General features: G+C 41.2%; 1 protein-coding gene and 1 long non-coding RNA gene across 3 annotated transcripts in view; one reads left to right on the forward strand and one right to left on the reverse strand.

The window, feature by feature from the left end:
* THUMPD2 (THUMP domain containing 2) overlaps window positions 1–12,156 on the forward strand; it is a 35,669-nt gene extending 23,513 nt beyond the window's left edge. For both annotated transcript variants that reach the window (XM_042982108.1, XM_042982109.1), the window contains 4 exons: window positions 167–238; window positions 746–860; window positions 8,325–8,433; window positions 11,402–12,156. In XM_042982108.1, the coding sequence (XP_042838042.1) occupies window positions 167–238; window positions 746–860; window positions 8,325–8,433; window positions 11,402–11,726 (621 nt within the window). In that variant the 3' untranslated portion in view covers window positions 11,727–12,156. The remainder of the gene's footprint in view (window positions 1–166; window positions 239–745; window positions 861–8,324; window positions 8,434–11,401) is intronic.
* Window positions 12,157–15,118: 2,962 nt separating this feature from the next.
* Window positions 15,119–16,382, reverse strand: LOC107179642. The gene is made up of 3 exons (XR_001510298.2): window positions 16,198–16,382; window positions 15,864–15,930; window positions 15,119–15,193 (listed from the first exon to the last, which is right to left on the reverse strand). It is a non-coding gene; the product is annotated as an uncharacterized LOC107179642 (long non-coding RNA).
* Between the last annotated feature and the right edge of the window lie 467 nt (window positions 16,383–16,849).

Raw genomic sequence — 16,849 nt, forward strand, 5'->3', positions numbered from 1 at the left:
CATGTGGAGCATACACCTATCTTGTGGCTTTGACCACCTGAAATTCCTAATAAAGTGTAAAAAGGAATCTCTGCTCTTGAAATGTTGATTCCTCAAGTTTTAGGTTTCTTTTATAATATATATTATGATAGACTGAATAATAACAAATCAGTATTTCTGTCTGCAGGCTGGTGCATTTGTTTTAGATCCAATGTGTGGACTCGGAACAATACTTTTGGAAGCTGCTAAAGAATGGCCCGTAAGTACTCACGTTTGGTAAATCAAGCAGTATGTTTAATCATTATATGTATTTTCACTGACCAGTTATTTAGAAGTAGATTGTCTATTCAGGAGTATTAGTTTTGACTACATGAGTTGCTATGTACTGTTGTCAAAATGGATTATGAAGGGTTAATTAAATCACTTTCATTTCTTAAACAACTATTTAGGAAATCGTATTTTAGGGAATTTAGGAAAATGTGAGCAATTTCAATAACTAGTCATGGCAGATTATGATAATCCCCAAATTCTTTAGGCATTTGTTACTGGAAAATATACTAATAGTTTCTAAAAATTAACAAAAACTTCTAATTTTTTACTATTGAATATCATTTTAAAGAAATACTACAAATTTGTTTTAACCTGAATTAAGAAATCTATTAAATTCATTTTCATTTATTTGAGAAAAAGCAAGTAGGTTTTCTTAACTATGTAAAATGTCTGATAGTCTTATTTATACTTAAAATATGAATTTCTTTCCTCATAGGATGTATATTATGTGGGTGCTGATGTCAGTGACTCACAGTTACTAGGTGCATATGACAATCTGAAAGCTGCAGGCCTTAAGAATAAAATTGAGTTACTTCAAGTTTCTGTTATAGGTAAGATATAAAAAATGCAAACATTTGGGAAAATGAACATATGTAAGTATACTTAGAATCATAATATTAAACAAAATTCACTTTCCGTATGTAAATGTTTCCATATGTTGAATTCTTTGGAGCTAATACTTGGTTAATTTCCAATACTATAATTATAACTTATTTTTCAAAAGGTTATTAGTACCAACATTTATATAGTATCCCTAAGCATTTAAGTGAAAGGCCCTTTTTTTTTTTAATGTTTAGTTGATTTTGAGAGAAAGAGAGACAGAGTGTGATCAGAGGAAGGGCAGAGAGAGAGGGAGACACAGAATCCAAAGCAGGCTCCAGGCTCTGAGCCATCAGCACAGAGCCCAATGCAGGGATCCAAACCACAAACCACAAGATCATGACCTGAGCCAGAGTTGGACACTTAACCAGGTGGCCCACAAGTGCCTTTTTAAGATGTGTTTGTTGTATGTGAACTGTTCTCATATCATAACCACAGACCACTTAATATAGGGATAAAATAAAGAGGACAGAATCATCATCATCATCATCACCTTCTTTGGATTTTTTTCAGATAAACTGAAATGTTCTGAATTATCTTATCTTTCTCTTGCCTCACATTGGACAGTAGTCCTGTGGTATATAGGAATGAGGTTACCAGCCATCCCTGTCTGCTAAACCAATACTTCCAGGGCTAAAACTAGGCAAGTCTGGGGCAAACCAGGATAGTTGGTCACCCTGTGAGGTAGAGGGAAACCTGTTGGGGAATCAGCAGTGACAAACAGACTAGGAATCAACTCTACTGAGTCCAATCAAAATAATATTTCCCTAAGAGCCATCCATCTAAAATGGTGTTTAGACCATTTTAGACAAGTCTTACATTCCTTAGTTTCTCCCCTTCCCCTAGTACATCTTTCTCCCTTAGAAACGAGCACATTTAATTCCCAACTAAGAAAATGGCATTCTCTTAGTAGATGGTCCCAGTGTTAAACCTATAATCTGGAGGAACAAAATAATTGTTTAGAAATTTTTTAACGTGGGGGTGCCTGGGTGGCTCAGTCGCTTGAGCGTCCGACTTCGGCTCAGGTCATGATCTTGTGTTCTGTGAGTTCAAGCTGCACATCAGGCTCTGTGCTGACGGCTCAGAGCCTGGAGCCTGCTTCTGATTCTGTGTCTCCCTCTCTCTCTGCCCCTCCCCCACTCATGCTCTGTCTCTCTCTCTGTCTCAGAAATAAATAAACATTAAAAAAAATTTTTTAAAGAAATTTTTTAATGTAGTGGAGGAATAATAGAGTATCAAGAAGAAGATATTAGGGTAACTATGGGTAAAAACATAGTAAAGCAGCCCCAGAGGAGAAGGTGTATTGGGGTTTTGGGGTTTTTTTATTTATTTTTTTTAATTTTTTAAAATATAATTTATTGTCAAATTGGCTGACATACAATGTGTACAGTGTGCTCTTGGTTTTGGGGGTGGATTCTGGTGATTCATTGCTTACATACAACACCCAATGCTCATCCCAACAAGATGGTATATTGTTGATTGAGATCTCAGAGTCGTTTGCTGCCAACGACTGTTTTTTCAACCTTTCTGTCGAGGTTTTTAATGGGATAAGACGCGGGTTTCCAGAGGAAACTAAGGGGTGATGAGGCCGAAATCAGCTTTCATGAACTCTAATTTCTTTCAGAAAGCTATTTGGGGGAGGGGGGTACTTGCAAGAGGACTGGACTGGCTTCATCAGCTGTTGCAGCATGGTGGTTTTTCAAACCCTTTACTATCTCCTGAGCCTCGGGCGCGTTGGGAAGGAAGTACTGAGCTGTCCGTCTGACCTCCGCCACAACTCCATTTTTATCTGTTTTCATGTGGGGGGGCTTTTCCCACAAGATTTCACTTTAAAAACAAGCAAAAGGCACAGTTGTCTTAAAAATAATAATAATAATAAAAGTGTTAAAAACAACGTTCTCTATAGCACCAAGGAGTCAAATAAATTGTAGTTTTTGGAAGGATCAGTCTAACTGCCATGTCAAGAATAGACTACAGCAGGGAGGATGGAAAACGGGAAACAAAGAAACTAAGTACAGGATGGAAACAGGAAACAAAGAAACTAAGTACAGGCTAGTGTGATAATCTGGTAAGAAATGATGGTGGTTTGGCCCAAAGTGCTATTCGTGGGGGTGTTGAGAAGAGGTCAGGTGCATAATTTTTGAAGGTGGAGTGAGCAGGATGTGTTGTTGGATTGAATGTGGCATGTGAAAGAACAAGAGTGACGATCTAAGCAGCTGGAGGGTGGGGTGGCCACCCTCGGAGTTGGGGCAAACTGCTGGGGAACCAGTTGGAGTTTTGGAACCTGTTAAATTCCACGTGATCAGTAGGCACCTAGTGGAAAAGATGTCAGGTTAGTAGCCCCACCCCCAGATCTGGAGTTTAGGGGAGAGGTGAGGCATCAGCAGCATAGATAACGTTTAAATCCAGGAGATCACCTCGGGAATGAGGATAAATAGAGAAGGGAAAGCACTTGGGAATAGAAGTTGGGCGTGGTTTCTCCACGCCAGCTGCTGCTGTAAGTGCACGTTTCCCTAAACCATTGTCAAGACGAGATATTATCATTTTATTGCAGTTTTTTTAAACTGCAAATTTGATACATTTTTCAGACTTACTCTTCCTTAATTCCTAGTGAGATAAAACATTTTTCACATTACGTCATTTGTAGATTTTTCTTTTGCAAATTAATTGTTTTCAGGGTAACACTCTGGAGGAAAGAATAAACCATCTATTTTAAATTGTTTCATCATCCTAACCTTTTAATGTTAAATTTCAGTCTAGAGGGAACCATATATATCTTGTGTGCAAAGGGGCCAATATTAACTAATAATTCGCCCTTCATAACACATCTCTGCTTGAGAGGTGGAATTGTAGCTGGATCCAAGTGTTTATTTTTCTTCGCTAATTTGGTTTTACGTTTCAAAGCTTTAATCATAAACACAACTTAGAGTGGGGAGACCCATGAATTGTTCGACGTTCACAGGTGTGAGGATTTCACATCTTTTTACTGTAGTAAGTAAGAGCATGTAAAGACTTCAGAATCAAACAGACCAAGTATAAATCCTGGCTCCACCATTGTTTCATTACTCTGTGGCCTTCAGCAATATCCTGGACCTCTGTATTTTATCATCTAGAGTCTGAAGGTAATCCCTGCTTCATAGAGCCTGTGCTGAGGATTTATCACATAAACACACAGAGCACATTGCCTAACACGCAGCATGATTAAGGACCTCTGTAAACATGGAGATGTCTGGGAAGTTAGTAATATTCCCGTTGTGATTTGTTTCTGCAGAATCACTATCTTTGTTCTCTTTGTGAGCTTTAATGACTATATCTTTTCTACCTTTTTAGTAACTTTCACCTTACAACTTTCTACTAGTATAAAAAGAGATGATCCTTTAATATGCAGGAATTGCATGTGTTTATTCCTAAGTTTTACTTAAGAAAATTTGGAACCAAATGAGTATTATGTTACAGGCTATCTTGGGAACTAATTAGTCATTGGCTAGGCTTTGTTTTCTGTTAATCTACAGATACATATACATTCCTAGGATAAGATGGAGAGCTGTAATATATACAAATTTGAGCAAAAGAAACACGTATATAAATTAATTAAAATGACAAAATTGTTGACAGGTGAGAAAAGGAATGTTTTCACTCCTTTCAATTAGACATTCTATAGCCTGTCACACATTACTTCAGTGAGAATTTATAACAAGCTTATTGCCAACAACTGTGCTTTGTTCTTAGGTGTTATTCATTTCCACCCTTGTAGGAATAAGGCATGCTTTTTCAGTACACCCACAAGCTGCCCGTAATGTAGTGGCTGCATTTTCTTTCGTATCAGTGTGTTTTTCTCTAATTCCTATCCTGCCCTTGCTGGCCTGGGCTCTGGTGTTCCATCCACGTATCTTGTGGCCTGTGCCGAATTTTGCAAGATTCATGAAGCTGCCAGGCTCCGTGTTTGGGAAATCAGAAGGAAATGTGGGAAGTGATGGGTTAGGTGTATGTAAAGTATGTGGAAATAGGGGATAAGAAGCCTACCATATTGAGTGTTTTCTTTGGTACAGTGGCCTTACAGTTTATCGTATGGTATCCTTTCTTATTGTTTGGCAACACTTGTATTCTGAAACAAACTTTTTCAGCATTAATAAGTTCTTAAAAGCATACGTTTAATGAAAAAGTGAATACAGAGTTGCCATTTTGTAAGAAAGCTGATGAACACATATCTTAAGTAAAATGTTTGTTGACATTTATCATCCGCTGGGAGGGCCATGGTGATATCACTGACCAAATGAAATAGATCTGTGTATAGAAGTGTGTAGCATTTATTTCAAAACACTGCAGGTATTTTAAGGGGACAGAGCCCAAAGACAGCCATTTATCAAATGCAGCTAAAGAAAACGCATTTAACTATCACTCTGTAAAGCATGACTTTTCATTTAGATCAAATGACTATTCTAAATTAATTTTGCTCATCTTCAATACCAAGTTTTCTTATGTACATAAACAAAATGAAGCTATAGCTATTAATTTGTTGGTTCCATTAGTAGAAGACCTTTGCAGACAGTTAAACGTTGCCAGTTTTGTTTCAGGGTTATCAGATGCTTCGAAAAGAAAATCCATAGGGGTACCTGGGTGACTCAGTTGGTTAAGCATCCAGCTCGGATCAGGCTCTCTGCTGTCAGCGCAGAGGCTGCTTCGGATCCTCTGTCTCCCTGCCTCTCTCTCTGCCCCTTCTCTGTGCACGTTTACTGTCTCTCAAAATAAACATTTAAAAATAAATAAATAGGGGCACCTGGGTGGCTCAGTCGGTTAAGCATCCAGCTCTTGGTTTCAGCTCAGGTCACAATCTCATGGTCTCATGAGTTCGGGCCTCATGTCGGGCTCCACATAAGGCTCTGCACTGGCTGTGTATAGCCTGCTTGGGATTCTCTCTCTCCCTCTCTTTTAGCCCCTCTCCCATTCACACTGTCTTTGTCTTTCTCAAAACAAATAAATAAATAAACTTTAAAATAAATGAATGCACAAAAAGATATCCTGAAGGCTCTTAAAACCTATTGGAAGAAAATATATTAGAGCCATAATTCTGAGTTTTAAGCAGTTCTTACCCATTTTTCTTCTGGCAAGAGGGAGAAATAGAGCAGTTCTTTTGTTCAAGATACACCAGTATTTTACATTTTTTTCATGTTCTTGAGTCATCCTGCAGAGTCGTACAAAAGGGATGAGTTTTATATATTTGTTTTGAGCTATGTTTCTATTTCAGAATCTTATCTCCTTAGCTACAAGCAAACTCTTTGTTCACAGGACGTTCAAGGCATTTAATAATTGAAAAGATTTAATGCGTTGAAAATTATGGGTCAGGTGTTCATGATTTCAGGAGTTTCCTCATCAGAAACTCAGGAGGTAGGGCCAACGGTCTGTGTTCTACCAACCCTCCGGTCAGTTCTGATACGCACTACATAGTAGGTTTGGGATGAAGGGAGCAAGACTTTGCACTTAGGGTTCCCAGGAGATTCTGATGCTGCCGGTGTCTCCTGGGGATGCTGCGCAGGAGGGATGGCTGCAGCCTTGAGAACCGCTGCTGGAGGAAGAGCAGGAAAGAGGCCCACCTGGAAGCGGTGGCCCTGCTGGGCATTTGAGGAGCCGTGAGAAGGATTCTGCAGAGCTGCTTTGAAGGATTCTGGCCCGCCGGTCTCCACCTGGCTGTCATCTGCCTGTACACCCAGAGAGGACATTGTACATAATCACCACAGTCATCGAGTGCTCACTGGGTGCCAGGCACTGTCCTGAGTGCTTTCCATAAGTGACCTCACTTGTTAGGACCCTGCGATAGGTACCCTTACCTCACTTTACAGACGAGGAAACTAAAGCAGTCATTTCCCGAAGTCCCACTGCTGGTTAGTGGCAGAGCCAGATGCAAGCCGTCTAATAGCAGGGCCTGCCCGCACTCTCAGACACATCAGCAAAAACTTGTTTTATGCTCTGTTGTAAGATAGCATCGCTTAGTTCTAGAACTTTTTGAAAAAAAAATTATTCCATTTAAGTTTATTCCTTCAACTTCTAAAATTATTTAAAGCAGTTTAGCAAATTATATAATACAGAGTAGGAAAGTTGCAAATAAAAATAGAGACTGACAAGAAAAAAAAAATGTTACCAAACCTGACCAAACTGGGCAGCTTGTGTGTGTGTGTGTGTGTGTGTGTGTGTGTGTGTGTGAATGCAAAAGAAAGATGTGGACTCAAACTCTAGAGTCAACTACTGCATGGTTTCTCCGGTATAAAACATCTGATAACCATGATTGCCTTCACGGTACATTTACCTTGAGTAGCCCTGCATAAAGTATAGAAACGGTATTTAAATGTACGTGTCCTGTAGCAACATCCTAAAACTAAGTGCATGAAGCTAAAATATGACCTGGAAAAAAAAAAGAATTCATGTCTAGCTTTAAAAGAATATTATCCTGAGCCTTTTTTTCTGACAACCTATTATTTTTTTCTACTAATCTCAAGTAAGGGTTAGAACTAGGAAAGATCTTCAAGTGTTCCTTAGACTTTCCCCGATAATGGGATTTTTTGTTTTGTTTTTAAATTTCCAGCCAACAAAAATGTATATGGTATTTAGAAGAGCAGAGGTTATTTAAATTGTATTCTGTTCTTACAGAGTTAAATGCTATTCAAAAAACGAAAATTGGGACATCTACCTTATGAATATACAACTAATTTACATGATGGGTGGGAAGTAAAATAAGTAGAAAGTGAAAAGTACACTCAGAAAGTGTGGAAGTTAAGATTATGTGTATGACCTTCTGGGAAGCTAATTTCTGAGAAATGTAAAGATGAGAAAAAAATTCAGATTCAGTAATCAAATACTACATTTAATTTTGTTTAGTAATGATGTTCATTTTGTTGATTCGTTTTTTAGCCTTTTCTCTAGCCTTAGGATTTATGTCAATGTTCTTAACCTTTGGGTCTCCTTTAAAATTTCAGTGAAAGCTAAGATCATCTCCCTTTTAAAAACACATAGATATACACAAAATTTTATATGTAAGTATGAAGAAGGAAATGAAAGAGCATATAATTTGTAAAAGTTTTTTCTAGACAATTTAATGTGTTTCTTCTTGGGTCTGGCAACTTTGTATTCATGTAATATGTTTAGAGAATTCAATTTTCTGATTAATTTAAGATTTTGCTTAACTTATGTCATATTTTATCATAACAGAAAAAACAATTTTCAAAGAACAGAATCTAATAACTTTATCATTTATTTTTTAGTTGAAAAGCCTTTCAGGAACTTATAATTTCTTGGAGACAATGTTAGCAACCCTAAATTGTACTTAATATGCAAAAATAATTCTCCATACTTCAGTTTTCTCATAGTTAGGTTGTAAATATTTGAACTTAATGTAACGGGTTTCTCTGGTTTTTGTGTTTCAGACTTGCCATTGCCTTCAGAGAGTGTCGATATTATTATTTCTGACATTCCATTTGGGAAAAAGTTTAAGTTAGGGGAAGACATCAAAAGCATTCTACAAGAAATGGAGAGGTAAGTTTTGAGTTTATTTTCATGATTTTTGAGTTATTGGTCATTTAACTGAAATATATCCTAGTTCTTCAGCTAAGATTTGATTGCATTTTAGTAATTTCCCAGAGTTTTTATACTTAAATTTTCTAAGGTTTCAAATCAGAAGGTTATCACTGAAATAGTTATTCCGTATCATCTTACACTATATTAAGTTTTTTTCCAAGAAAGGTACTGAGTTTTCATTATTGGCTAAAATTTGAGTATCTGGATTAGTGACCTATATTTTAATCACTGAGGTAGGTAATTTACATATTATAAACCTCACCAAAACCCTGCCTCCTAATGTGTTAATCGGCCACATTTTACAGATGAGAAACTGGGACCCAGAAAGATGAACTTTCTCAAGATCACAGCTACTAAGCCCCACAACAAAATTCACATAAGGAGCATTCAGTATCCTAGAGAGGCTACAACACTGCTGATTGTAAAATGAAAATTTAGAGGTGTCGTCATTCATGTCAGGGTGTCTAAGGTTGGCCTCAGGGAATATAATTCAAGGAAAGTATTTCTTTGAGAAGTTCAAACAGTGAAGCCTGAATATATATTTTTCTGATCATTTAAGCTGGTAAAGGAGAGAACCTAGAACACATGGAGGAATAAATAGATATGACCAAGAAGTCAATTCATTAAATTGTCTCAGTTGGACATTTGATAGAGCAAGACAACGTAAATGGTCAAGAACCTGTATATAAATAATGTCACCGATAGAAAAAATGAGCCATGGGTTTTGGATGGAGAAAATTCAGTGTCAAGGCTGACATTCTGTAGGGAAAATTAAAGACTTAACTTTATATGAAGACTTGACATGAAGTCTAAGTCCAACTAAGAACCGTCTCACCTCCATCTTGTGAACTGGATGCTCCACACTTTTTTTGGATTATCTTATTTCTAAGCAACTTCCCCTGTCACACAGTTACCTAACCTGAGATCTCTTTCTGGGCACCACCTATAATTCAGGCCTGCACTCCCTTCTGCCTGATAACACCTTCCCCTCAAGAAGATTTTGCAACCCTGACTTCATATTAAAATCATTTCAGGGGCTTTTGAAAAACAGTGATGCTCATTCTCCACCCCTCCAGTTTAATGGGTCTAGAGTAGAACGTGGGTGTATTTCTTAACAACTCCCAAGGTGATTCTGTCCTGCAGCCTGTGTTAATACCCGCAGCCTTTGTGCCCAGTAGGTAATTCACCAGCCACACTATTAAGCCAACTCATAGTGAAATACTAATATGTGTGAGCAGTGACTTATATTTAACCTGAAACTTCCCAGAAGATATTCAAGATTCCCCCCATAATTTCAATGCCTCAGTAGGATCAGTTGAAAAGTGTATGTATTTGAACATAAGGAACTCCTATGACCGCGCTTCCTTGACACCTGCCCACAGCCTTTATGGTTTGATTTTTCACTTTTTATAGTTGGAGGTTTTATATAGGCAGTGGAGCCTGATATAGTGGAGTTCGGAGACAAACTTGTCTTGATTCACTGATTTTTTAGATGAGGGAAAGCTACTTAAGCTCCTGATATCTTTGTTGGGTGTGGAGGAGATTCCCTTTAACTCTTGACCCTCTAGCTGTCACCTTGTCTCCGTACCTATACAACCAAACTTACTGAAAGAAGAGTCTACACTTGACATCTCTGCTTCCTCACCTTCCAGTCCCCCTTCGATTCTGGCAGACCAGCATTTTCTCGTGTCCTCAACTAGGATTGCTGTCCCCAGGTTCACTGAGGACCTCTTGTAATCCTAGTCACCTGTTCGTCCTGTAGCATTAGACACTGTGGAGACCATTCCCGCCCTGAAAGTGTGCACCTTTCGCTTCCATGCCATCACTGTTGTCCAGACTTTCTCCCGGGATTTTGTTCCATGGCCCGTCCCTCCTCTCTCCTTCCTTAACTGTGAAACCTCTGTTCCTGGGCCCTTTTTCTCTTCTCACGCTAACCTGCCTCCCCAGGTGATGTCATTCACCATCACAGCTATATCTACCGTGTGCTATTGACAGCTCCGAAATCTCTACCTGGAGCCCTGGTCTCATCGCCTCCAGGCTGTATATCCAACTGTGGATTGGAGCTCATGTTGGCCTGTCCCTGAGGTCCCTCAGCATATTCCAGACAGCCCTCTTTTCCTCCCTCCTCCTCCCACCCCTCTGATTCACCCTCACGCTGAATTTCTTTCAGTGCCTCCTCCTCCTCACTTCTTCCTTTCTGCTGCTTTTCTGCCTCCAGCTCCCTGCCTCGCTCCAGCCCCTCTCTGTCACTTGGCCTGACTTGGTCCCGCTTGTCCTTAACTCATGGTGCACGTTTGGGACCCAGTTCATGTGTTCCCAGGGGACCTCGTACTTGCCTGGAGGGTGGCATCGCCAGCCTCTGTAACTCTCCACTCGCCTCTCTCCCGCTTTCAGTAATCTCTTTAGCAACTCCGAGGACTGTGGTTGGGCATCACTTTTTCCACACAGAAGTGCTCTGCAGAATTTGGTCAAGTGATTGAGCAATTCTCCTCAACAGGCTGACATTCCGAGGCCTCCCCTTTTCCCTTTCTGAGCTTCCCCGTTGTCATTCCTTGGTCCACGTCCTCACTCTTTCTGGTGCTTTTCTTCTGCCATCAGCCTAGTGTATGCTGATTCTATAGGATTCTTTCATCCGCCTTTTCCTTTGTACAATCACTTATTAGAATGTGACTATGAATTACTTTGAGGCTTGCCTTTTAAGTAGAGTAAAAATAGATAATTAAAGCAGATTTGTGCTCATGATTCCATAATTACTATAATGAATATGCATTATGGAAGATACTACCTAATTATCAAAATCCTTGTGTTTAAATAGATAAAATTAAATTTCAAATTAAAAACCCCAAATATTTTAAATAAAGTGGGATTGTTTGTTGTCTAAAAAGAAAGAAGTACTCATACCAATTACCATTTTTTTTTGTCACAGGGTGCTTCACGTTGGCGGAGCCATTGTATTGTTGCTTAGCGAAGAGCACCACAGGCGCCTTAAAGATGGCGAACAGAGCAGCATCCCTTTGAATTCCAAGGACAGCCACACAGGTGAACCTTCAATCAAAAAGTGCTTGAAGCCTGGAGGAAAAACTGGCACATCAGAGACAGTGTCATCTTCATTGGAAGCCAGTAGCCAGGAGTGCTTAGACAAAACACCACCCTTTGGCTCTTTAGTGCCAGTGGAATGCCACAAAGTTAGCCTTGGGAGAACAGATGCATTCATATGCAAATATAGGAAGTTGCACTCTTTGGGACTCTAGCAGCCTCGCTACTGCAAGCCGGTTCGAGTCCTCGCCGTGTCAGCCAGCCGTACAGCCGCGAAGGTAGTTGTCATAGGATCTTGATGGGGCCACAGAGTTCCAGGGAAGCAGACTCCCCTGGGGTCAGGAGGCATGGCTGCTGGACGAGTTCCAGCTTCATCCTGGAAAGAGCTGAAAGTTGCCAAAGACCAGTGAATGAATATTCCTACTAAAGAACTCTCAAACTTTGAATTCTGTTGGAATGTGAGGAGTTGTGCCCCGCCTGCAGTTTCTGAGAAGGAGCTGCAACTTGGAACACAAATTTTCAGAGGTTCACATAAAGTATATTGCACTCATCACAAGGTTGATGATATTTTAACTATCAGAGTTTTTAAAAAAAAAATTTTTTTAACATTTCTATTTATTTTTGAGAGACAGAGAGCGAGGGAGACACAGAATCCAAAGCAGGCTCCAGGCTCTGAGCTGACAGCACGGAGCCCGATGCGGGGCACTCACCAACCGTGAGATCATGACCTGAGCTGAAGTCGGATGCCTAACTGACTGAGCCACTCAGGCGCCCCCAACTATCAAAGTTTTTTAAATGTGGAAACTTCGATGTGTTACTTCTTTTGATATTAAACTTGATTTTTAAGCCGGTAATTTTCTTCTCCATTGGAATGAAAATAATTTTTATTTGCAATACCTTTTATATGTCCCATATGTCCCTTTTTTATGTCCCATTTTATAATGTAAAACATTAATGGGAATAATAGCAATAAGAATCCAGCCAGTATCCTCCAACATGATAGAAAATAAAGTTTGCTCTTTTTCTAAAAACATTAATAAATGTTTTTAAATGTCACCTCTCTCTTATTTAAATAAAATGCATTCCTTGTGTTTACAACTTGAGAAGAAAATCTTCTTAATAGAAAGTTGATGCAAATATGGTTTCCATTTTTTTTTTTTTTTTTCAATAAAGTAGTGACTTGGGTTCTTGGCTGCTTTAGTACTGTGTGAACAACCTTTCCATGTTTAGGCAATTTCTCACCTTGTGAATCCCACCTCTCCAAAGCAGAAGCAGAAAACTTATTTTCCAGCTAGGGTGTGGCATGTAACCTTGGCCCAGTATCAAGCTAGGCCCACCAATCAGTCTGGGGCTAGTGGAGCACCTGTGATAAGTGAAATTTACTTAGTTACTACCTTACTGATCTGAAAGCAATTCACAGTAACCCCAGCAGGACCTAGCCTATCACATACTCATACAACAAATATTTATTGCACAGCTATTATCTGCCAAGGCATTGTTCACATCTGTGAACCAGAGATACTTGCCCTCAGAGGACAACAGTCTAGTAGGGGAGACAGGTAAGAAACAGTAGACATAATGAATAATTTATTTGATGGCTTAGAAGGTGATATGTGTGGGTTTGGGGGAATGAAAGTAGAGCAAAGGTTTGGGAAACACAGGAGGATGGGGATAGAAGTGCCTTCCATTTTTAAATAGATCAAGCCTCGTTGAGAATATGGGAGTTGAGCAAATACTTGAAGGACGTGGAAGAGTGTACCAGGCACATGGAACAGCCAGTTGCAAAGGCCGTAAAACAAGAGCCTGCCTGATGTATTTGAGGAGCGGCAGAGAGGAAATTTAGCCCGAGCAGAGTGAATGAGGGGGAGAAGGAGAGGTTGGAGATACGTGAGTGGCAGGTGGTGGTGGCTGGTTAGACCAAAGGGGGTCTTAAAGGCTTCTAGGAGGACTGACTTTGACTTAAAACTATTGGAGGGGTTTGAACAAGTAGAAATCTAACCTACATTTTACAGAATCACTGTGACAACTGTATTGTGGACAGGCAAAGGTGAAAGTAGACCCATTGGGAGTTTTTTGCAATAATCCAGACAAGAGAAAATGGTCACTTGCCCCAGGGCAGTGGCAGTAGACGCAGTAAGAGGCAGCTAGATACTGAATATATTTTGGTTCTTAAACCAGCAGGATCTGCGGATGTGTTTGATGTGTGGTGTGATAGGTGGAGAGGAGACAGGAGTGGCTCTAAGATATTTGGCCAAGCAACCTGAACAGTGCAGTTTCCATCAACTGATGGGGAAAGGCTGCAGAGGGGGCAGGTTGGGTGTGAGAAGGCAGAAGCTCATTTTTAGACTTGCTGACTTTTGAGATGCGCATTAAATATCCCAGTGGGGGTGTTGAGTAGGCAATTGAATACAAGAGTCCAAAGTTCTTAAAGTTCTGCCCTGGAGATATAAATTTGGGGATTTTCAGCATATTGGTGCCATGAAACTGGATGGGATCGCTGAAGGACTAAATGGAGGAGAAGGAAGAACAGGGGTTCCTCCAACACTAAGAGGTCAGGAGAAGGGAAGGGGTCTGCAAGGGAGACTGACAAGGAATAACCAGTGAGGCAGGAGGAAAAGGAGTGGTTGCCTGGAAGGCAAATGAGCAAAGGGTCTGGAGGAGGAAGTGACCTATTAAGTACTGCTAGATAAGATACTGGAAATCGACCCTTGGATTTAGCAATGGGAGTTTTGGTGGAGTGTGGAAGGAGCAAAGTCACCCTGGGTTGGAATTAAGAGAAAATAGGGGAAGAGCTGAAGGTAATGAGTACAAACAACTCTTGCAACTAGTTTGCTGAAAAGGGAGCGAAGAATGGAGTTAGTAGGTGGGTTAGGGATGTGGAATCAAGACTTTTTTTTTTTTTTTTTTTTTTTAAGATGGGAGAAGCAGCAACATGTTTTTCATATTGAAGAAACTGCTCCGAGAAAGGCAAAAAATTCATGAGGTAGGAAAAGGATAAATGCTGGAGCAGTGTCCTTGAAAAGGGGGTTGGAATACATTCCACACATGGGGGAATTAGCGTTCGATAAGAGCATGAATAATTTCTCCATGGTTACGAGTGGGAAGGCGGCACACAGGCATTTCTGCAATAACGTGATAAATGTGCTCCTGAAAATTTCTTATTCTCAAATTCATGCACTAAAAATAACAGAATTCACGGAAGAAATATGGGGCAGACCATTTCAAACCTGTCCGACTTTGGAAATTGCATACCAACAAAAACACCAATTAACATAGTTTAAAAGAACATGTTGCATTCCTAATAAAGTTGACCCTTGAACAACACAGGGGTTAGGGGGCCCTGACCCACACCCAGTCAAAAATCCACATATAATTTCTTCCAAGTCCTCCACAACTTAACTGCTAATAGTCTACTGTTGAACTGAAGCCTTACTGAAAACATAAATAACTGATTACCATATATTTTTTTGGTGTGCATTTTACACTGGATTCGTATATGAATGTAAGCTAGAGAGAAGAAACGTTATTCAGAAAGTCATAAGAGAAAACGCATTTGCAGCACTGTAGGTGTGTTTATTGAAAACAAAAGTATAGGCTGGTTGGGTGAGCAGGTCAAGTGCAGTGGCAGCAGAGGGTCGAAGCCTGGTGGCCTTGGCTCAGCAGCAGCAGCCAGAGGGCAGACCTGTGGGTAGCGACATTGGCCAAGTACAGTACAGCTGCCCTGTCTCCCTGCAGGTGTTCTCCACCCTGTGACCGTCCCGCAGGGGGGGGTCTGCACCTGGCCCAGCAGAGGCCCCAGTCCTGGAGCCAGGAGCCAGGAGGACCAAGGCGAGACTTCCCAGGCTAAGCTCCTACAGCATTCTCCCCGCCTTCCAGAAATGGTCTTCTGCTTCAGCCCAGCCTCCTGCCCACCAGCCGGGGCCCTTTGCCCAGCCACCCTGTCAGCACACGGGGGACCGGCAGCCTTGCCTGGTCCTGGGCCCCCGGGGTCTGCCGATGGCCTTGATGGCCTCACCAAATACTCAGAGGGCAGCAGCCATGACCTCTGTACCCTTCGCCTTTGATTTGCTCCCAAGGAGACCAAGGTGGGCAGTTGTAAATAAATGCCTTGTGGCTTTTGCTGTCACGTAAAAGTGGTCCCCTGCTGTTCGAACCCCTGTTGTTCAAGGGTCAGCTGTACATCAGTAAATAAAGGATTTCGCCTTTCCAAGAAGAAGGCAAAGGCAGCTTGATAGAATTTGGCAGAAGGAAGGGTAGAAGCAGATATGTACACAGTAAGCACTTCCAAGACGGAACCTGTAGCCCAACGGCCCCAATAAGAAGATGCAGTGAAAAGGGCTCATGTAAAGTACCTGATTTCTTCGGCAGTTTGCTCATTCAGCTCATTCCACTGGTGTCTCCACATTCAGCTGCTCTTATCTGATGGCACAAAATATTAATGGGGGAAACATCACTTAGGAACCGACCCAATTTCCCCATTATAGTGACATCATCCCCCACCTAGCAATAATATTTGAGTTAATGCCTATTACAGAAGCACGCATTGTAGAACAGACTGTAAGTGGGAGCAGATGCTGGGAGGGGGGCGGATGTGGCGGTGGTAGGGCTGTGGAAGTTCTCTTCTGCCTGCTTCAGTTTTCCCAGTGAGAAATTATGTGGTAATTTCCTCAGATCCTGCCTCTGTACCTGGAACGGTGCCCTCAGCAAATGCAGCAACCCCACAATGGCTTCCACAGCATGGGGGTAAGCATGGCGTCTGTTAATGGAGGGCCAAGATGCCATCCTCCCGGGGCTCCCCCTTCCTGCCAAAATGGCCAAACAAAAGCAATAGTTCTTCCTTTGTAGGAACTGCAACGATTCGTGCCATTAAGGACAAAGAAGCACGGAGGCCTCGCGGAATTCCTTGGCAACAGAAGGCAATCGATGTCACCCTCGGGTTTGCTGCTCTGACTCATTTACTTTTAATGGAGCCTCGTGCAAGGGAGGGAGCTCTCCAGCTGGCTCAGGCCCCCTGCGAGCAGCTCTGCATACTTGTCCTTATGACCCCGTGCTCAGAAAGCCTGTGACCCACCTGGCCGCTGTGCAGAGCCTGCAGCAAGTCCTAATAGGGGAAGCATAGCTGTCGCCTCTTAGCTTTTGGAGCAAAGCCAAGCTCTCCCGTGCAAGTAATTATTCTCCTTTCAGAAAGAACTCTTGGCTGGCCCCTGAGGGCTTGACCACGGGGCACTAGGTGACCCTGGGACCTAAACTGCCCATGTTGAACTCAGAGTAATTTTTTTTTTTTAATGTGCATTTTGATTTGGGGGAGAGAGAGTGAGAGAGCACGGGTGGGGGAGGG

Source organism: Panthera tigris, chromosome A3 (assembly GCF_018350195.1).
Source record: "Panthera tigris isolate Pti1 chromosome A3, P.tigris_Pti1_mat1.1, whole genome shotgun sequence".
Classification (NCBI taxonomy): domain Eukaryota; kingdom Metazoa; phylum Chordata; class Mammalia; order Carnivora; family Felidae; genus Panthera; species Panthera tigris.